Raw genomic sequence first — 21943 nt, 5'->3', positions numbered from 1 at the left:
AATTTTACAATGCTACTTGATCCATCTAAGTGGGAAAGCAATGGCTCAATCACAGTTTGTCCCTGGTTCATGCTGAGACCTGGGACCCTTTCATAGGTGGCACCATCGGTAAAAGCACTAATCATTATGGAAGAGGTCTAGCTAACAAATTATCATCTTGGCACCAGGAGCCAGGATTCCCCAGTGCTAAAGCTTTCACCAAAACATTCAGCTCTACATGTGGACTTAATACCTACCATTAAGCAGTTACTCTGAGTGCATATGCTCTGTAGTGATTGCAAGTGTTGGTAACAAAGGAACCCTAGTGAGACTGGAGGATGAAATGGAGGATTTCAGTTCTGATGAAGATTAAATGGACTGAGAATGGCTTTGTATATTACCTCTAAGGGAACCCATATCTTGCCTCAAAAGGAACAACACCTGGTGCCTTAATTGGGAAGATGATAAATCTTAAGTAAACCCCAGATTTCAAGTACGTTGCTTTGGGTAGTGAGAGAAGTCCTGCTGAATTTAAATTCCGGAATTGTTTGTTTGTTTGTTGCTGGGATGACATGTTGCAGGATTTACAAGCACATGAATACTTGGTTTAACGACTGAAACAACTTAAACTGTGCATATTGACTTGTTTCTTTGTCCACTGCAAACAAGTCTAAAAAATGCACCCTTCGAAAAGCTCTTGTGTAATCTAGACTGTGACTAGTGCTGTGGATATTAGCAATAAGGAAAGGGATGAATAACTTGAATTGAGACCACTACATGCAGACAATGACTCAAGGCAAATCTCTTACTATATAGAGAGAGAGCTTTAACTTGCAATTCCAAAGACATCTAAGGACATATTTACACTAAATAGATCACACTGGGAAAATACTTATTTCATCAGGCTGGAGAGCTTTTGACCAATAATTTGTCAGAGCAAAGCTCTGCCACTAGCTCCTTCTACAGTATTTTAATTTTTACCATGTGGGAGAGGGAAATAATTGGCTGCCTATATTTTTATTTATTTCTACTAAAAACCACGACACTTCGACCTACAATTAAAATCATAAACAGCAATAGCAAATCAGAAGTGAATGCCTTCTGTCCACCTCCCATTTCCAAATCTAGCAACAAAACAACCAGTAAACAGAGCCAAATTCTCTGCTGTTGTAAATTGGCACTCCTCTATTGAAGTCAATGAAAGTGTGTCAATTTACACCAGAAGAAAATCTGACTCCAAAATTTCTCCATTATACACTGGACCAGATCCTCGATTGATATAAATTGATGTAGCTTCAGTGACGTTAACAACTTTCAGAGTAACAGCCGTGTTAGTCTGTATTCGCAAAATTGGTTAGTCTCTAAGGTGCCACAAGTACTCCTTTTCTGTTAACAACTTTGCCACAGATTACAGTAGCTGAAGATCTGGCCTATTATACATACAAGTATAGTGAAGTAAAAACAAGACAGTACTTCTGCATATTGTTAATCTTAAGTACATGCTTAAATCCCACTGACTTCTATGGAATTTAAGCATATGTCCTGAATTGGAGCCTAAGGTTTGTGGATGTAGAGAAATCCCTGAATGAAAGGTGTTCGAGCAGCAAAAAGTATGTGTAAGTTTAGTATGTTTGTCTCTTCAAGATATCATTTAATATGCATGCAAAATGATCACCTCAGAGTTTCACAATACTCTTTTTAGGATCACCGAAATAAACAGCCACAGGCAGACAGAACAAAATTAAATCGAGTGCTAAGAGAGAGATCTTTACCAGCAAATGATGTCCAGCATCCACCAGGAAGACTAGCAGAACCAAGACCTCAGCATCACACACATCGCAATGTTTCAGAATTTGAGAACTTTCATATGGATTCCAACTCTTCTGAAGTGCTAGAACTTGAACAAGATGACAATAGTTCACTGCATAGTTGGTTACAAACAAATCCTTTTGTTGGTCCAATGACTCCTTTCATTAAGACTAGTTCAGCAGCAGATTGGGGGACACACTCAAATACTTCACAAAATAATTCAGATTTGGTAAATTGGAATCAGAAGCAAATCTCCACAAACTTGGCTTTATCTAGGCACCATCTTGAACTAACAATGCATAAAAACCCTACTGGGTTGAATTTATCTTCAGCATATACTAGTGAAGAAAACAAGAAATATCAGCACAACCCCGGAAACAGACCGCCGTATAATCAGCAACATTTGCAGAATAGTTATGTTTTGGAGCCTCTTCCACCTGATGGGTATGCCAAGGGTCACGTGCTCCTAAACCAGAAAAGCATCGCATCTACTTACAATGCTAATTTTCAAGAATCAGTAAAAGACCAAGTTTCAACTCCGAATCATAGAAAGCAATTTTATATAGACAAGAGCCATCACAACAACTATGCTACCAATAGCTTGTGGTAAGGACCCATGTTTCAAAATGTTATTAGCATAATGGTACATGATACCAAGGAAGTCATATTAGAGAAGGCCAAGGAAGTGTTCAGAAAAATCTGATACATTCAACCACAGTAATTTATTCTTAACTTCTAGTTTGTTCATTAGTGTTTGATTTAATAAACAGTTTAACACTATTTTTAAGCTTTCAATACCCTAGCCATTCCTACACATGAAATTCCCATTGATCTTAGTGTGTTTGTACATGCAAGGACTGCAAGATCAAGCTTAAGAATGGTTACTGAAAAGCTGGCATTAAAGAGCAAAACAAAAAAACGTTTAGTTGCATCATTCATAAACTGAGTCTAGAGAAGCCTATTTGTACTCAACTTGGTTACACCAAAACCCAGCTTGTGGCAATGCAGAATGAAAATCCCAAATTGCTCTAATGCAGTTCAGTGCGCTGCCACTCATGTTTCAACACTTGTTTCACTGGTATTCTTCTTAACAATCTTCCCCAATTGCAGGTCCACCAGAAGTGGTGCTCGTGTATATAAGGTACAAGCAGCTGGGCGCATTTTTACCAATCCTGCACTTGCTCTGTTTATCAAATTCCCATCAAAGTCAACGGTTTTGTGTGCAGAAGTTCTTAGAAGAATAAAATATGACACCACTATCATGAAAAAGGCATGAGAGGTTAAAACTATTTGTATAGAGCTTGTATGTGGATTGATGGTAATAAATGAAAATTCTACTTTAAATGAACACAAAGGGCCTGATTTTCACCTACGTAAAAGAACTGATCCAAAGCCCACTGAAATCAATGGATATCTCTTCATTGACTTCAGTGAACTTTGGATCAGGCCCAGCGTTTGCCACAGTTGACTTCATGAAGTTATTCCTGGTATACATGAGTGTGTGACTGAGATCAGAATCAGTCACAAATGGTCATGTTCACTTCTGATGTTTTGAAAGTTTGCGTGGTGTGACGGGGCCGGGCCAGATAGTTACAGGAGAGTAATAGAAGGCAGATATATTAGCCCCAGGCTAAGCAGTTCCCTTTTCCCTGGGTAAGGTAACAGGGAAGGTTCCAGAACAATCAGGAACCTTCTGGAGACAATTAAGACAGGCTGATTAGAACACCTGCAGCCAATCAAGAAGCTGCTAGAATCAATTAAGGCAGGCTGATCAGGGCACCTTGGTTTTTAAAAGGAGCTCACTTCAGTTTGTGGTGTGCGTGTGAGGAGCTGGGGGCAAGAGGCACTAGGAGCTGAGAGTGAGAACGTGGACTGTTGGAGGACTGAGGTGTACAAGCATTATCAGACACCAGGAGGAAGGTCCTATGGAGAGGATAAAGAAGGTGTTGGGAAGAGGCCATGGGGAAGTAGCCCAGGGAGTTGTAGCTGTTGCACAGCTGTTCCAGGAGGCACTCAAGACAGCTGCATTCCACAGGGCCCTGGGCTGGAACCCGGAGTAGAGGGCGGGCCCAGGTTCCCCCCAAATCCTCCTAACTCCTGGTCAGACACAGGAGTCATCGACCTGGACTGTGGGTTCAGAAAAACGGCCAAGCAGAGGGCGGCTGTGAAGCTCCAAGGCGAGCAAATCCGCCAATAAGCGCAAGACCCACCAAGGTAGAGGAGGAACTTTGTCACAGTGAGTAGTTCAATGAGTTGAAAATGTACCCAGCAAACAATATCTAACGGTTTTTAAAATATGTTTGATTAGCAATGACAATTTCAGTTTACAGATTGCTTATTGGGGCTTTGAATCTAGGTATGAGTAAACACAATTTCCTTCTTGCATTTTGTTTTTTTTTAAATTGAGGCCATCCCAGTCGTCTGCTCAGAAGCCGCTAGCAGGCCCTTCTCCAACCACACAACTTATACAGACAATGGAACAACATCATCAAGAAATCTCTCAACTGGAAGACACTCACCTTGCCGAAAGGCAGTTCTCTGGCTTGTTTCCACCTGTAATCCCAAGGGTAGAAAGTGACTCGGAAATTAACACAGAAAGAAGTGAAGGAAGCCAAGTGAAAATTAGTCGCAGCAACTCAGAAGGGTACCTGCTACAAATGGAAAAGCAAAAACAGCTGAAAGAAAAAGGGACTAGGAAGGTAAGAAAATATGGGTGAGTTAGAAACCAATTTTATATTCCTGTTTCCTCCTCTGATTAAATTAGTACTTTGTGCTCATTATCCATAGATCTCAAAGCACTTTAAAAGGGGTATTATTTCCATTTTACAGAAGGGGAATTGATTCTCTGGGAGGTTAAGTGACTTGCCCAACATCAAACAAGTCAGTGGCAGAAGCAGATTTGGAAAAAGAAAATAACTAGTAGCTGATCTGACCAACTCACTCCCACACTTTATATTCCAAGGAGTTGAAGCAATTCACCACTGCATCTTTCCACTCCACTTTTCAGAGAAGGTCACCTGTTAGAACACATGGGGAACTGTTTATCCTTTAAGTTATTCCTGTGGTAAAATGATTGAGAAAGAAGCCATTTGTATAGGACAGCAGGTAGCCAGGCCGCAAGTCTGAATAAGTTATTATCCTTGTCATGCCCATTTGCCAGTCAGATCAAATCTCTTGGTTTCCAAGGGAATTCAAACTGAACAACATTAAAAGTTACAGGATTTGTGAAGCTAATGTTATAAACATTATTCCAGGTCTACTGACAATCCCATTGTGATCACTTATTAAAACTGAGCTCTTTGTCTCTTCTGTGTGTCCGAATTTCATACTGTAACCATTTACCACTGATGCAATGGAACGGTATAAAGATATCCTTGTACACCCATGACAAATTAAATGTTTAAGAAGTTAGCTTGTCTGCACTGAGAAATGCAGCTAAGCTGGAATAATTACTCATGTGCTTCATCTAGGAGGCAGTTCGTGTATTACTGCTTGACTGCCTCTAAGAAGGGTTAGCTGGATTAAGATAGTAACTACAGGGCAGATTTCCTTCCTTTTCCATTCCCTGTGTTCCAGCCATTGTTTTTGTCCTTTTTTCCCCAATAACTCTCACACTTACAAATCTGAAGAATTTTGTGGAGAATCGGATTGTTTATGTCGCGCGGTACAACCCAGCTTCTCACATTAAACAGAAGTCCATACAAACACACCAAGGTCAAATTTAATTCACACACATATTTTGGCTTTGAAAATATATTGGAAATTACTTCAGCTGCTTGAGAAAAACCTGGCTTTATTCCATACAGCTAAATGGTTAACTCCCTGTATTAGCTTCAGTTTAAAAAACGATTATATAATTTTTCCATAAAAGAGTTTGGATTCTTGACTCAAAAAAAAGTCTAATATAATTTCTAATGTAATATAGATTTTATTTGTTTGCCAGTTGGGTCTGACTTAAAACATGTTCATCATTTGAAGAAAGTACTTTTTTTGCTAGTAGAAATTCTTTTGGCATTTCTGTAGCCACTCCATTATTGGAATTACTGCAGTAGAAGGCCAGAAAGAAAATAAAGCAAGCCAGAGTCTGGATTATTAAGCGTTTTCATTGGCAAGCTTTTAAAATTTAGCCCAGCTATGAACATTAATTGAATCTCTTTGGAACAGATGTAACGAGATCCAGGAATGCCCAGCCCTCCCCAGACAAGCCAGAAAAGCACCTTATCCTGGAGCGAACATAATGGATGGTTAGAAACGGATTAAGATGAAGTTCTGGCTCCCCACACAAACAACCAAGAAAAGGGTTTTGCACAGGGGATCAGCACAGGGGCAGAAGAGAAGTGAAAGAGCACCCAAGCAGGAGGATGGGTGCAGTGCATTTGTGTGGGCTCAGTTGTGGCCATTGCAACAAAAACATAGTACGTGATCCCACTAGCAATGACCTTCCTTTTTGCCTGCTGCAGCCAATTCACTTGTAAAGGTTTTGTTCCATGCTAGTACTGTTAATTTTTCACCTTTTTAGGTGAATGGTTGCTTCCAACTAAAAAGGGTCAAGGGGTGCTGCTCACAACACTGTCATGTTGCCAAATGAGGTTCCATATAGCGGTATTATTGGGAAAGAGTAAACTTTGCAATCCCTAGTTATTGGGAACTGGGTTCAAAGTCAACCTAATTAGAAGGTTCTTGTGTTACTTATGGCATTTCTGAGAATGTATAAGGGCACTCAAAAGATGCAAGAAGAATTTGACTAGCCTCATGGGAAAACAGTGTCTAATTGTCATGCATCACAATATAATATTGTAAAGGGGAGTCATTTTAGAAAATATTACAGATTGTTTTCATAAGATTAAGGGAGTCTCTGGCAACAGAGCACTTTCTTGATTGGATTTATGAGCTGTGGGTTTTGTTTTGGTAGGGATTTTTTCCAAGAAGTTTGTTAATTTAAAGCTACTTGGCCAGATTTTTCTCAGTTACATCAATGTAAATTAGGGGCAACACTGATGACTTGAGTGTAAATCAGGAATAATTTAACTTGTGTAACTGAGATCAGAATTACACTCAGTCTACCCAAACCATCTTCTAGAGCCTCTGTCTTTGTCCCCAGGTCTTCCTCCCCTTCCTTCCATTCTGGGTGAAATCCTGACTCCACTGACTCTTGCCATTGATTTCAGTAGGTCCAGGACTCCACCTTGTGCCTTCTCTCCCACTATCACTGAATTTGCTATCCCAGGCACAAGGTCTTTAATTAGTTACCAGGAGGAGGAGGATACATATGAACTTCTCTTTTATCACCAAAAGCAGGGTGTTTTCTGTAGTTTTGCTACAAGACTCTGTTCAAAAGTTCTGTTAATGTAATAACTGCCAAATGCATTGTCATTTTAAGCTGTTTAACAGAATCCAGCTCATGAAATGTAAATTACAAATTACAAATGGAGTTTAGCCTGTTAGTCATTCAAATGTCCACATAATATGGGAAATTTCTAAAGGAATATTATCACATGAAACAAATTACGTTTACTCACTTTCATTTATAGTAGGACATACCTGCTCAGGGTAAAGACACCTTTAAGACTTTTGCATTACTGAGGGAGATTTTTGCCTTCCATACCAAGTTAAAGGAAGATGTATTTGATTCTGTCTTTAGTCTTCTAGGCCAAGAAACTACATGAATCTGGATGTGAAGCTCGGAGGCCTTGGGCCTGACTATGAAGCAGTCAGAGAGAAAGTAAGTGTCACAGATAGCATTTTGTCTGCTTTTTATGTTGCAAAGTTATGCAAAGTAAGCTGATGTAGAATGCAATGGAGATGAAAGCACAGTTGATAAAGTAACTAAAAACTGCCTGGTAGGTTATACCCTTAACTCAAGCTAAATATTAAATGCAAAGGGGACCATCCTTCTGAGTGTTAGGAAAGCAACTAGTACATAGGTGGGCATTACCATCAAATAAATGATAAAGATAATGTTCTAGTCAGGCATCTGTTAACCACTCCATTCATGAGTCCAACTAAGACAATAAAACACTAAGATCTCCTCTACCAGTTAGGCTAAGAAGTAGCCCCTTTTTTTTTTTATGAGCATCTCTCTTGCCAGATGCCCTCTCTCATCCATATAAACAATATTGATGCAGGTCCATGGCCACCTAGCACATCATGCCTGTCATTAGGCTGCACTCCATTGCCCTTTGGAATTTTTTTATAGAACACTCAAACTTCCAGCCACCTGTGCTAAAGGAGACTCTCCTTAGCAATATAGAGTTTGTTATACAGTTGAACAAAGCTGATCATCCATTAGCACTCATTCACACTAGCCAGTTCATTGCAAAACTAGGTATAAATATATGCTAGATTTTGAGACTTGGTTTGCACAAATCCACAGCTAATTTTCATAGGTCAGAAGGGACCATTGTCATTATCTAGTCCAAAGTCATGCATAATATAGGCCATAGGATTTCCCTGAATTAATTCTTACTTCAAGTGGTTGACCTAGAATATGTCTGTTAGAAAACCCATCACAACCATTGATAAGTTGTTTCAGTGGTTAATTACCCTCATTTAAATATATACTTTTTATTTCTAGTCTGAATTTGTCTAGCTTTCAACAATTGGATCAACTTCCAGTCATTAGAGCTTGTTATATCTTTGTCTGCTAGATTAAAGAGCCCTTTACTATCAAACTTAACTATAAGGCATGTTTTCCAATCTTTTAATTATTCTTGTGGCTCTTCTCTGAACTCTCTCAAATTTTTCAACAGCCTTCTTGAATTGTGGATACCAGACCTGGACACTATATTCCAGCAGCTGTTACACCAGTGCCAAACACATATGTCATGTAACCTCCATATTCCTACTCAATATTCCCCTGTTTTTACATCCAAGAATCACATTAGCCCTTTACAGCCACAGCGTAGCACTGGGAGCTGATCTTCAGCTGATGAGCCACCATGAACCCCAAGTTTCAGAGTAACAGCCGTGTTAGTCTGTATTCGCAAAAAGAAAAGGAGTACTTGTGGCACCTTAGAGACTAACCAATTTATTTGAGCATGAGCTTTCGTGAGCTACAGCTCACTTCATCGGATGCATACCGTGGAAACTGCAGCAGACTTTATATATACACAGAGAATATGAAACAATACCTCCTCCCACCCCACTGTCCTGCTGGTAATAGCTTATCTAAAGTGATCATCAGGTTGGGCCATTTCCAGCACAAATCCAGGTTTTCTCACCCTCCACCCCCCCACACAAATTCACTCTCCTGCTGGTGATAGCCCATCCAAAGTGACAACTCTTTACACGAAAGCTCATGCTCAAATAAATTGGTTAGTCTCTAAGGTGCCACAAGTACTCCTTTTCATGAACCCCAAGTCTTTTTTCAGAGCCCCAGCTTCCCAAGATAGAGACCTCCATCCTGTAAATATGGCCTGCATTCTTTGTTTCCAGATATGACCTTTCATTCAGCCATATTAATACATATGATTGCACCTAGCTTGGCAAGTGATCCAGATCACTCTATAACAGCGACCCATCCTCCATTATTTACCACTCCCCCAATCTTTGTGTCATCTCAAAACTTTATCAGTAATGACTGTTTTCTTCCAAGTCATTATAAAAATATTAAATAGCATAGAACCAAGAACAGATCTCTGAGGGACCCCATCAGAAATCATCCAATTAATTGTAAAATAGAGAATCATCAGAGAGCTAACCCCACTTCAGTAGGTTGAGACCTAACCCCACTTCAGTAGGTGCCATTGATTTTGTATCATTCTAGTTTCTTAATCAAAACTTCTCATGGTACCAAGACATCTACATTTATTACATCAACACTGTATTGTAGTAGCACATCCTTACCTCGTGGGCGCCCCGGTGTCTCTGGTAGCAGAGTTGCATGGGGTCTTTGTCGGTCTCCCCCACCTGGGCTCTCCTTTGGACCTGCAGCTTTCTCAGTCTGTGTCTTCTTCTGACTCCCCTCTGGGTGTTCTGTGGCTTGACCCTCCAACCAAGGGCAGGTCTACTCTACAACTGGCATCGCCGCTCTGAGATTGAGCCACCGGTGGTCAATTTAGCGGGTCAAGTAAAGACCCGCCAAATCGACTGCAGATCACTCTCCAGTCAATCCCTGTACTCTTCTCGTCAGGGGTAGAGTAAGGTAAGTCGACAGGAGATTTTCTCCCATTGACCCCCCCCCACATGGCATAGACCCCACAGTAACTTGACCTAAGGTACATCGACTCCAGCTACGTTATTTACGTAGCTGGAGTTGCATAGTGTAGGTCGACATACCGCGGTAGTGTAGACATAGCCTAAGTCACAAAAATGTCTAAACCCTTTCGAGGGCTGCAAGAGCAAGTCCAAATAAAAGTCCAGACAAATCTTCAAACTAACAGCCCTTCCACCCCTCTTGGGCTTCACTGTAGTTCTCTTGTTGACTCTACCTCAGGGCTCCCCCAGCAGGAGCCTGAACTGCTAAGGTAGTTTGTTTCTCTATTTCCTGTCTATTAAACCATATCCCAGGGCTTCTCTCCATGAGAGAGACCTGTCTTCTATTTGGGGTTCTTTCCCTTGCTTTACAGATGATGGAATTACACCCCATCACACGCTTTTATCAGCCCAATTTGCAGTCTCATAAAAAAAAATCAAGTCAGTTTGAGATGATCTATTTTCCATAAGCCTGTGCTGAGTAGCATTAATTATATTATCCATCTAAACTCTTTATTAGAGTCCCATATCAGCCGTTCCATTACATTGTCGAGGATCTATATCTGACTGACAGCCTACCATTACCAAGGTCATCTAATTTACCTTTTTAAAAAAATATTGGCACAACACAAGCGTTCTTCCGGTCCTCTGGATATTCCCCAGTGTGCTAAGACTTGTTCACTACCAACATTAAGAGTCCAGATTTCCTTTGATATCATGGATATCTGTCCAGAAAACTCATGCATGCACATAAAAAGGGAGAAGTGTATAATAGAAGGAGAGGTTTCAGAGTAACAGCCGTGTTAGTCTGTATTCACAAAAAGAAAAGGAGTACTTGTGGCACCTTAGAGACTAACCAATTTATTTGAGCATGAGCTTTCGTGAGCTACAGCTCACTCTGTAGCTCACGAAAGCTCATGCTCAAATAAATTGGTTAGTCTCTAAGGTGCCACAAGTACTCCTTTTCTTTTTGCGAATAGAAGGAGAGACAATTGTATCTTTGATAGACTCATCCCTCTAGTTTTGTAGTTCCCAGAAGCAGGTATCCATTAAAGGAATTTTCAGCAGGTGAGTATCCAGCTGAAGGCAAGTCCAAACTACTTTGTTCTCCCTGTGGTAGTTGAAGTGTACATGAATGACTTTAACATGATTGAGCTGCACTGTCATTCATGTGCAGAAGACAGTCTCCTTGAACCTTGGAAGAGAAAATGAAAGCAAATACAGTAGAGTAAGTGCAACAGGGAAGTAGCTGAATGCACATCACTCACTGTTAAGCAAACCTCTGATCTTACTGTGCCAAAGAGGAGATGATTGTCAGAAAAAAGTTCTGAATGAAAAATATCATTTGACCTCTTCACTGCCAGTGACTTTACTGGTTAGATTAAGCAGTTGTACATCTCAAGAGCTGTAGAATATATCCCATGTACTCTTGAACCTCACTGATAAGATAACTCTTTATATTTATATAGTGTCCTTCACAGAGCATTGCATAGCTAAAACGATAAAATCATCAGCCCTTTGGAGCAATTTAAAAGCTACAGTGATTTCTTCAGCCTTGCAGTAAATGAGATAGATTGGTCATCTCAAATCTATATCAATAGAGAGAGAGATGCATTGCTACAAAATGGCCTTCCTCCATACAGCAGAGGGTTCTGTCTCTTTTTAACACTTTGGCAACACTTATATAGCTTGTCACTCCCATAAAGTGTTATTAAATTGCAATGGGGGAAAAAAATTGAATGTTGACACCAGCTCCTGACTGGGGCAAACTAAAATACCTTGCTGAGCCTGAGAGTAACAAATGGTTGGAAACAGAGACAGAAAATGGGTTAAATAAAGAAAATAAAGAATTATAGTTATCTAACCTTGAAAAATTAGATTTTTAAGACGACCTTGCTGAGCAATGATTAGTGGCATATCTATTTTAAACAGCCTCACAGGCGTAAATGGGAAGGTCCGGCAGTAAAGGGGTCTATTAACTGGTCCCTCAAAACTTTAAATAACCATTACATTTTTCATTTGCCAGACAGAAAAGTTAAATAAGCAAAAGGAATATGCAAAGCAAGTTAAGGAGCACAACATGAAGAATGTTGCTACTGTGCAGAAACCGCCAGCAAAACCTCAGATCAAGTCATCATTATCAAGACATAAGGTCAGACTAGAAAGCATCTCATTAGATGGGGCTAGAACTCTCATTAGAGTGAGAGGGAGAGGGCTTGTCCATGGGCCTCAGAGAACCATGGAAGTTAACTCCTAGAACAATTTTGGGTTAGATGCCAAAAGATAGAGGGTCTCCCACTGCCGTTTTTATTGTCTTTTAAAACAATCCCAGACACTCCTAATACAGAAAGTTGCTCAAGGTCAGTTACCTATTAATTATTTTTGTACAATCCTCATTGTATTCCTTCTCTTGTCAAGAAATTTATCAGCCTTCAAACTAACCAGAAATGAAATTTCCAAGGGACTCCATTAAAGTTAGTCTAAGCTTTGATTTGAAAGTCTTCAAGAGTATCTCAGCGTCTTATTTATCATTTTAGGTCTTTTGTAATGTAATTTTTGGGGAACAACGGGGGGGTCTATTATAGAACAAATCTCTGTTTTCTGGGGCTATGGAACTCACTGTCACGAGATATCATTCAGATCAAGAGCTTAACAGGAATGAAAAACAGATTTGATATTTATAAGGCATGTGAGAATATACAAAATTATAATACTATTTTTGTTATTAAAAAGTTTTGGAAGGGATATAAACCTGCATGCTTCAGGGCATAAAGACAACCTCTAACTAATGATGGTCAGGAAGCAATTTTCCTTGGGGCAGATTATTCGATAACTGCAGAGTTTCTTGCACCTTCCTCTAAAGCATCTGGTACTAGTCACTACAATATATGGAATTATTACACTCTTAATCTGATCTAGTATGAAAATTCTTATGTTCTCCTGCCATTTTAAAATTGTTGTTCTGATTTTATTGTCAATTTCAATCTTTATATTTTTAGGCTCTGGAATATGCTAAGAAGATTCCTAAACCAAAACCTTTCTCAGCAAAACAATCAGATGAAGAACCAAAAGAGGAAAGAACTCTAGCACATAGTTTAAAAGCACAGAATTTACCTCAGATTTCTTCACTGAAAAGTCTGCAAAACAGACATGAAATAGAGAAGCAAGTTGTGGCTGCTTTCAAAACCCTTCACATTTTATAATAAATTTGAAATTATTAGGGAGCTGTAGAGGGTAGACAATATCTGAACTGTTTATGTGGTGCATTAAATTACTTAGGTTTCCCAGATACAGTATTTCAGGACTCCACTACTTAAATAAGAGCCTCTACCATCAAAAACATTGATTTCAAAAGGTGAAATATTTTCAGATCAATTGCCCATATTTTAGTCCAATATTATTATAGCCAAATTATTTTTTAAATGTAATCTTTATTTTAGAATTGTGCTTCTTTTTATTCTATTGTTTCCTTCCTTGGAATATCCTGATTAAGCTGCTGCTTCTTTCTGAGCAGTTTATCCAGAAAGAGTAGGGAGTGAATTTAGGTGCCTGCAGGGTTCAGCAGGAGTTTTGTGAATTGTAGTGGAACCTAAACCTGGGACTTTGATGCCTAAACATGTGTGAATCTAGATCTGTGTGTCCTATTAGTCTTTCCCAAAATGCTCATTCTTTTTATGCTGTGAAATAAACCTACAGCTACTTACAAAAACATTTTTTATATTTTACATAATGAACCTTTAAAAGTATTTCCATCAAATCTAAAAACAGTCTCAGTGACTCTGTGTGTGTGTGTGTGTATCTATCGTAATTGCTTTTCTCTTAATATAACTTGAACTGAAATGAAAACAGGAACATTTCCATAATGCTCACTGAGCCATTGACCCAAGAGACATGAATTAATGATAAAATATTTTAGCTATGGCCCAGGTTTCCATGACTGGGGGTCGACAGGCGTTAGAGGGTTAACAGCAGTATTTGGTTAAAGAGTACCTTATGTGTATATGGTACGTCGAAACACATAAGCCTTAGACCCTGCTCCAAAGCAGCTTCCAGCTGGTTTTAGTAGACAGACAAGTACGATACAATGGTAAAATAAGAGACACCCAAGAGGGCAGAGGAAGATCTGCACAGGAGGCTTCACTTACAGAGAAGGAAGAGAGAGCAGTTGGCCTTGATACATCAGCAGTTGGATCCAAAGCCCCCCTGAACTCAATGGAAACACTCTCTCTGCCTTCTATGGGCTTTCAGTCATGACCCAGGAAGGGGAAGCCGTTCCAAATATAGCAGTGGCATGAATACAGCCATAAAGCTGAGAGTGGGAGAAGGTGACAAAGGAAACAACTGAGAGGATTTGTAGGAGCACAGAGTGAGTAGCAGGAAAGAGAGCTGAGATGTAGAGCAAGGCAAAATTGTGAAGACTTTTGAAGGTGAGGACAGAGAGCTTGAACTGCATGCGATAAAAGAAAAGAAGCCAGATTCAGCATCGTCCCATGGCCAGGGCACTGGACTAGGGTTGGTTACTTGATTTCTGTTTCCAGTTCTGCCCTGGACCTGCTGTGTGATCTTGAACAAGTCACTTCACCTCTCTATACATGGGTACAGCCCCTGCTTCCCCCACCCCAATCCCCTGGGTATGTATTCAGATAGCTAGCCCAAGCTGCTGCCTGTTCCCAGCTATCCTGCTATTTTTAGTGCACTAGCTCAAGCAAAGCTAGACTGTGCCTGTCTTGTTTGAGCTGGGAAGCACAGTCCCAGCTGCAGTGTATATATACCCAAAATACATGTACAGTGGGGTCTGATCTCTTTGGAGTCCTTATATGCTACATAATAAAAATAAACTAGTTATGAGATATAAGGAGGGAAAGATGTGGTCAGAATGATGGAAAAGGAAACTGTTATCAGTTCCTGTAAGGAAAAGACAGAATTCTGAACCAGTCCCAGCAGTTAAGCCAGAGCTGATTTTTACATGTTTTATATAATGTAATAATCTCTCATTTTTAGACAGACAATCTTACAGGTTTGGGACCTTAACAAGTTTTTAATTTAAATACTTGTACCAGTTTACTTTTAAATTAAATCTGGCACATCTTAAATTAAAAAAAAAGGGGGGGGGGAAGACATCAACCTCATTGTATTACCTTAACATCTACAACATTTTCTCTTTCTTTAAAACAAAGAGGAAGCTGTTGGCAGGTTATCCAGGAACGAAGCCAAACTAAAATACTCCCAATAATGAAGAAAGTAAAACATGAACCAAACACAGGCCATCAATAGGGATACAATAATTAATTATGCAATTGTTGCTTCATTATTGGTTAGTGATTCATTGTCACAACATCACAGCAAGCCCAAGAGTTTAGAGCCTCATTTAGGGCAAGAAAATGCAGACAAGTAATGGCTCTTCAGCTAGACAATCTGTTATTAGATAGGAGTAGGTTGAAGATACACTGAGAAACTGAGCAGAACACTGAGGATAATCAAGAACTACACTTTTGATAGGAAACAGCCTTTAACAGATTAAGTGTAAGATAATAAACAGATGTGATTCTTATGATGGTTCTGTTTCTTTAACTTGGTAAATGAAGAATTAAATCCACAGATGAAATGTGATAAGGAAACGCACAGAAAAGGAGTTTTGGAGAACACATACTAAAAATCTTTTTAAAATAGGCAATTTCTGCAGGTTCTTGTTGACTCTTGGGTTTGTTTTCATCATATGTTGTCTTAGGGTGACCAGATGTCCCAATTTTATAGGTTTCAGAGTAACAGCCGTGTTAGTCTGTATTCGCAAAAAGAAAAGGAGTACTTGTGGCACCTTAGAGACTAACCAATTTATTAGTTTATTAATAAATTGGTTAGTCTCTAAGGTGCCACAAGTACTCCTTTTCTTTTTGCAATTTTATAGGGACAGTCCCGATATTTGGGGCTTTTTCTTATATAGGCTCCTATTACCCCCCACCCCCTGTTCCAATTTTTCACACTTTGTCTGCTCACCCTACGTTGTCTGCATAATAGATATAGAATCATGGTCCTGGCTCCATAGTTATGATTGCATCTAGGTTCCATCATAAGCCCCACCCCCAATATATTTAACCATGAATATTTGGCCTGAAAATTCCCTGATTTACTCTCAGGGCAAAGGAGAATTTTCCTGACAAGTTTGAGAAGCAAAAACAAAACCAACAAAAAAATCCAAAATTCATCCGGATTTGAAATTTTGACCAGTATCTAAAGTTTCTTTGGATCCTACTAGTCCCAAACTGCCTAGTTACTACCCGTTCAAACCTTTCTGTGCAGTTAAATCTCCTTGAAAACAAATGTGCGAGTTCACTTTAAAAGAAAACAAGTTGTAATTAAGGCAAGTCATTAACAATAGCTGTATCTAATCAAAATGATTATACTGTATGTGTGGGAGCCGAGGTCCATGGAATCCTCTGGCCTGAGCAAAGTTTGGTCTTGCTGAAGAAGGTGTACAGTGGAAGGGTTAATTGGGGAATACAGCGGAGAGAGTGAACGTGAAAAGCTTAAGTCTCTGTGCCTGCACTGAGTTTTCTGTAAAAGGTAAATATGGAAATGAGTTCCAAGAAATATTTTTAGTCTTATAATGGGCTAATTCTGGACTTTTGGATAGTTGGATGCAAACTCCTGCTAGGAGTTGAAGGTAATGTCACAAGTTAGCAGGAAGATCATTTTGCTTTATAAAGACAGGCCACTGAAAGACTCCAGTTGATGTCTGTGGGCTTTGAATCCCACTCTAAATTATTGAAATCAATCCATGATCTCAAACACTAGGAAACAAATGGCTCCTAGAATTGACAAGGAGTTAAGCATCAGTGCCGTATGTCATTGGAAAGGTTGCTTCCCCTCGATTTGAAACGAGGCCTTGATTACTTGGGCCTGGATTCAACGAAGTACTTAAGCATGTGCTTAAATGCTTTGCTGAACGATTACCTTAAAACAGGGAGACTTACAATCATTTTGGTCTATTTACCATAAATATTATGGAAGCACTGGAAACTTGCACGAGAAAATTCTCTGCATAGAGGTTTGGTTCAGCTTACGTGCAGTAAGTACAGCAGCAGGGCAACCGTTTTGCAGCTTTCAGTGGATCCAGGACAAAATTATCCCTTCTTGGATTTTGGATTTGCTCTCTCTTACCTCTTGGCCCTTCAGCTCTGTTTAGCCTCAGGATTCACGTTACACAGACAGTTCCGTACCAGGCCAGTTATAATTGTTATCCTACTTATATTTTTTAAATAAAATGGTAACACTTTGAAGCATTTCTGGAGAAGGCCATAAACTTGTTGCCTCTGCTTTAAAGTGATAATCCCCCTTTAATACAAACCCGAAGCACCTATTTTTAATTGAACTTTTAGATGAATATCAAAGAGCTATTTATGTGTATCTAATATTTTAATTAGAGTATATTCTCAATTTAACCCATTAAATCCTCTTTGATGATCTCCATGTTTAGTGCTTAGCCCCAGATGCTAGAGATAATGAATACTGGACCTTTTGATTTAATGAGAACTTCTGCCTTTCTAGCCTGTCTCCCTTTGTATCCTTTTTTTCCCTCCGCGCTATAGAATTCAGTTAATTGAAGGAGTCTCTCACCACCACACATTAAGGAGTCGAAATTAGCATCCCTTTTCTGATTAGAAAATGCAAGCAGACATTTTCCCTTTGATCTCAGGATTGAGTTGAAGTAGGCAATAGCCCCCTGAAAATGAGCTGATGGCCTTATTATTAGGCTAAAATGCAGATGCGTCCGTGTGTTGCAAAATGCTTAATGTCTTAATTGATCACCTTCCTCACTGTTTGTCATCCTAGTACCTTTTATAGCTCATGTAAACTCGGGGGGGGGGTGTTTTTTTTAAATAGTGACCTTTTAAGGAACATTAAAGGGCACCCACCAATATCCCCTTACCCCCAATATTAAAATTGTATCAATAAGTCCTGTCATTAATAGGATGCTTCCCCATGGCAAATACATAAATAGTCCCATGAACACGATCATCTTGCAGACCATTTGCAAAGGATTGTATTTTCCCAAGGTGAAATTTGAAAAGAGGTTATTTTCAGTGTGCGCGCAAAGGAAGTCTTCTGATCTGCTTTAATAGTAATGCAAATTCTTTTTGCACCAAACAGATAACAGTGGTACAAAAGGGACTGCACAAGTAAATGATGAGCCTCCATCTGCTTAAAAGCAAAGGCCAAAACTTAATGTAATTCAAATTAGAAAGACAAAGAATTTAATAAGAAATTGGCTTGAATTTTGCATTAAGCATTCGGGACCACATTAAGGTTGACTCAGGCCCTTACTCTCCTATCGAAATCAATGGAACTACATGGCAATGCATAGAGTAAAGTGTTACTCACATGAGTATGGGCGGTAGAATCAGGCCTTCAGACAATTAACCACCATGCCTCTGAGATTGTGCCTCCTCGGGCTCTGTAGTGTAGTGGCGGGGAATGTTAGAGCAGCATACCTCCCCTGGAACTTTCTCCTGGCTACTTTCATTCTAGAATACATCACAGAGCTGGATCCTTTCCCTCCATGAGCCAGACCTAATTGTTGTAAAGTCAGTAGCATGCAATGAAACAGCTTGTGTCTAGCTATAACTCTTGGCCAGGTGGTAGGTGTCACCTTGCTGAGGTGGGGATACCTGAATGATATTTACATTAAGGATATCTAAAGAATCTCACTTCCCTCAAAAAAGGAACATATATTAAATCTATTTTTATTTCTGGACGATATAATTGGTTTTATGCAAATGTTATATGGGCATAAATATCTGGGATTCCCTTATATGGAATTAGTCTTCCTACTGTTTCCTTTCTTGGTGTCTTTCAGACCCCTCAAAAACTCTCTTTTTTTGGGGGGGGGAGGGTGTCCCCCCCAGTTAGGTTTGATTGTTGTAGGCAAAAAATATTATGCTGTGAAGCTGAAAAAGTGCCTGAAAAATAAATCCACATGCTAATGACATTATTCACCACTGGAGATCACGTATTTAACCAAAGGGACAATAAGTTTGTTCTATTTTCTACAAATTCCCATCTAAAAGCCACATTCATCCCTGGCATGCTCAATGGAGTTGTCAGATTGCCAGTGAACTCAGTGGAATTACAGCAAGGAAGCCCATGACTAGGGCTTCTAGGCTGTATGCAAATACAAATAATAAATAATAATAATTTGGCCTAATGGTTATACTTAGTCAGATCTGAAAATTGGCACACAGATCCAAATTGAATGCGGCCTCCTTGCACAACCGTTGCACATGATGGTGAGACAAAAATACAAACACCTCAGCAGAGTAGGAAAATTAATTTCACAAGGAAATAATGAAACATACGGGGACAAATTCATGCATCTTGAACGGAATTACACCAGGGATGGATTTGACTCAGATTGGAGGTTTTTAGAAAGCAAAGCAAACCATTATCCCTTGAGTTTAATAAGTGAACTCCAGTAGAAAGTAATGCCTTTATTGGTCTGTGGCTACAGGCTTAGTCAGTGGTGTTATACCAGTGATAAACTTGGTCCAGTGCCTTAAAAATCTTCCACCACTTCCCTTTGGAAACAAATTCTGCAATAGATGGGATCACCAGAGGGAAGTATTTCCTAATACTCAACCTAAATACTCCTGGCACAAGAATAAATGAGTACGTGCACTAGAGGGTGAGATACGCTGGTTGATTTGGCTACAGAAGAGGTTTCAGTGAACACGGAGTGGTGTACAGGGACAGTATATACAGAGTGAAGCTCTACTGATGACAGCTGGCAAGAATGAGTTAAAGAAGCTTGCCTTACAGAAGAGGGCTGTTTTGAATGGAAATACAACTGAGCCAAAAACATGGATACAGCAGATGCTATAAAACTACCCAACAGCTCGTGCAATCACTGATTGTAAGTGCAGAGAGGGCAGCTGCAGGTAATGCCATATGGTTAGTTTTCCATGTACCACGAGGATCACTTAAATCAATTTGCCTTGCCTCAATACCTATGGCAAAGCCAGCATAATGCATTGCAATGGAGAATTCAGTCCCCTTGGCAGGAGCAAAGCAACCCTTAAGTAGCGTTAGTGATAGATAGCAAGATAAAATAAAACACAGAGTTCAAGTGGCTTGCCATAGGTCACAAAAATGAGGAGGTTAGTTAAACAGAAATTAAAAGGTACAGTGCTACAAGTGAAATCCCTGCAAGCTGCATGGAATTTTTTTAAAGACACCATAATAGAGCTCAGCCTAAATGTTTACCCCAAATTAAAAAAAAACATAGTAAGAGAACCAAAAAAGCTAAACATCCAAGTAAAAGAAGCAGTGAGAGGCAAAAAGGCATCCTTTGAAAAGTGGAAGTAAAATCATAGTGAGGAAAATAGAAAGCAGCATAAAAGCTGGCAAATTAAGTATAAAAATATAATTAGGAAGGCCAAAAAAGAACTTGAACAGCGAGCCAAAGACTCAAAAAGTCATTGCAAAAAAACTTTTTAAGTACATCAGAAACAGGAAGCCTGCTAAACAGCCAGTGGGGCCACTGGACGATGGAAATGCTAAAGGAGCACTCAAGGACGATAAGGCCATTGCAGAGAAACTAAATGAATTCTTTGCATCAGTCTTCATGGCTGAGGATGTGAGGGAGATTCCCAAACCTGAGCCATTCTTTTTTAGGTGACAGATCTGAGGAATTGGCCCAGATTGAGGTGTCATTTGAGCAGGGTTTGGAACAAATTGATAAACAAACAGTGATAAGTCCCCAGGACCAGATGGTATTCACCCAAGAGTTCTGAAGGAACTCAGATGTGAAATTGAAGAACTACTAATAGTAGTCTGTAACCTGTCATTTAAATCAGCTTGTGTACCAAATGACTGGAGGATAGCTAATGTGATGCCAATTTTTAAAACGGGCTCCAGAGGTGATCCCAGCAATTACAGGCCTGTAAGCCTGACTTCAGTACCAGGAAAACTGGTTGAAAATATAGTATAGAAAAAAATTGTCAGACACATAGATGAACATAATTTGTTGGGGATGAGTCAACATGGTTTTTGTAAAAGAAAATCATGCCTCATCAATCTACTAGAATTCTTTGAGGGGGGTCAACAAGCATGTGGACAAGGGGGATCCAGTGGATATAGTGTACTTAGATTTTCAAAAACAACAAGGAGTCTGGTGGCATCATAAAGACTAATAGATTTATTTGGGCATAAGCTTTCAAGGATAAAAAACCCACTTCTTCAGATGCACTTCTTTAGATTTTCAGAAAGCCTTTGACAAGGTCTCTCACCAAAGGCTCTTAATTAAAGTAAGCTGTCATGGGATAAGAGGGAAGGTCCTCTCATGGATCGGTAACTGCTTAAAAGATAGGAAACAAAGTGTAGGAATAAATAGTCAGTTTTCAGAATGAAGAGAGGTTAATACTGGTGTCCCCCAGGGGTCTGTACTGGGATCAGTCCTAATCAACATATTCATAAATGATCTGGAAAAGGGGGTAAACCGTGAGATGACAAAATTTGTAGATGATACAAAACTACTCAAGATAGTTAAGTCTCAGGCAGACTGTGAAGAGCTACAAAAGGATCTCTCAAAACTGGGTGACTGGGCAACAAAATGGCAGATGAAATTAAATGCTGATAAATGCAAAGTAATGCACATTGGAAAACAATCCCAACTATACATATAAAATGAGGGAGGTCTAAATTACCTGTTACCACTCAAGAAAGAGGCTCTGCAGGGGTGGCTGTCTCGTGGACTCTTGGCAGGTCCTGAGCTGGTTCCGGCCCCACCTCTGCAGTCTAAGGGGGCAACTTGGAGAGGGCAGTTTCAGCTCCCCAAAGGGCAGGTCTATCTCTAGGTGACTGGGAAGGGCAGCATGTAAGGGTGACTGGTAAGCCCAGGTGGTCCAAAAGGACCATTGCATAGGGGGTTGTCTCTGTGGCTGCCAGGCCGCATGCACATGCCTTTGGC

The 21943-nt window shown here is 39.7% G+C and overlaps 1 protein-coding gene across 4 annotated transcripts in view; it reads left to right on the top strand.

Annotated features, from left to right (window-relative positions):
* JHY (junctional cadherin complex regulator) overlaps positions 1-13727 on the top strand; it is a 35119-nt gene extending 21392 nt beyond the window's left edge. Inside the window, exons 5-9 of one of the 4 annotated variants that reach the window (XM_073320899.1) lie at positions 1682-2394; positions 4196-4487; positions 7430-7510; positions 12008-12133; positions 12981-13727. In XM_073320899.1, the coding sequence (XP_073177000.1) occupies positions 1682-2394; positions 4196-4487; positions 7430-7510; positions 12008-12133; positions 12981-13184 (1416 nt within the window). In that variant the 3' untranslated portion in view covers positions 13185-13727. Of the gene's footprint in view, positions 1-1681; positions 2395-4195; positions 4502-7429; positions 7511-12007; positions 12134-12980 lie in introns of those variants that run through there. The other 3 variants (XR_012155921.1, XR_012155920.1, XM_073320903.1) reach the window with 3 other exon arrangements.
* The last annotated feature ends 8216 nt before the right edge of the window (positions 13728-21943 follow it).

This window comes from Lepidochelys kempii, chromosome 22 (genome assembly GCF_965140285.1).
Source record: "Lepidochelys kempii isolate rLepKem1 chromosome 22, rLepKem1.hap1, whole genome shotgun sequence".
Taxonomy (NCBI): Eukaryota; Metazoa; Chordata; order Testudines; family Cheloniidae; genus Lepidochelys; species Lepidochelys kempii.
This window is presented reverse-complemented; position numbering and strand designations above follow the sequence as displayed.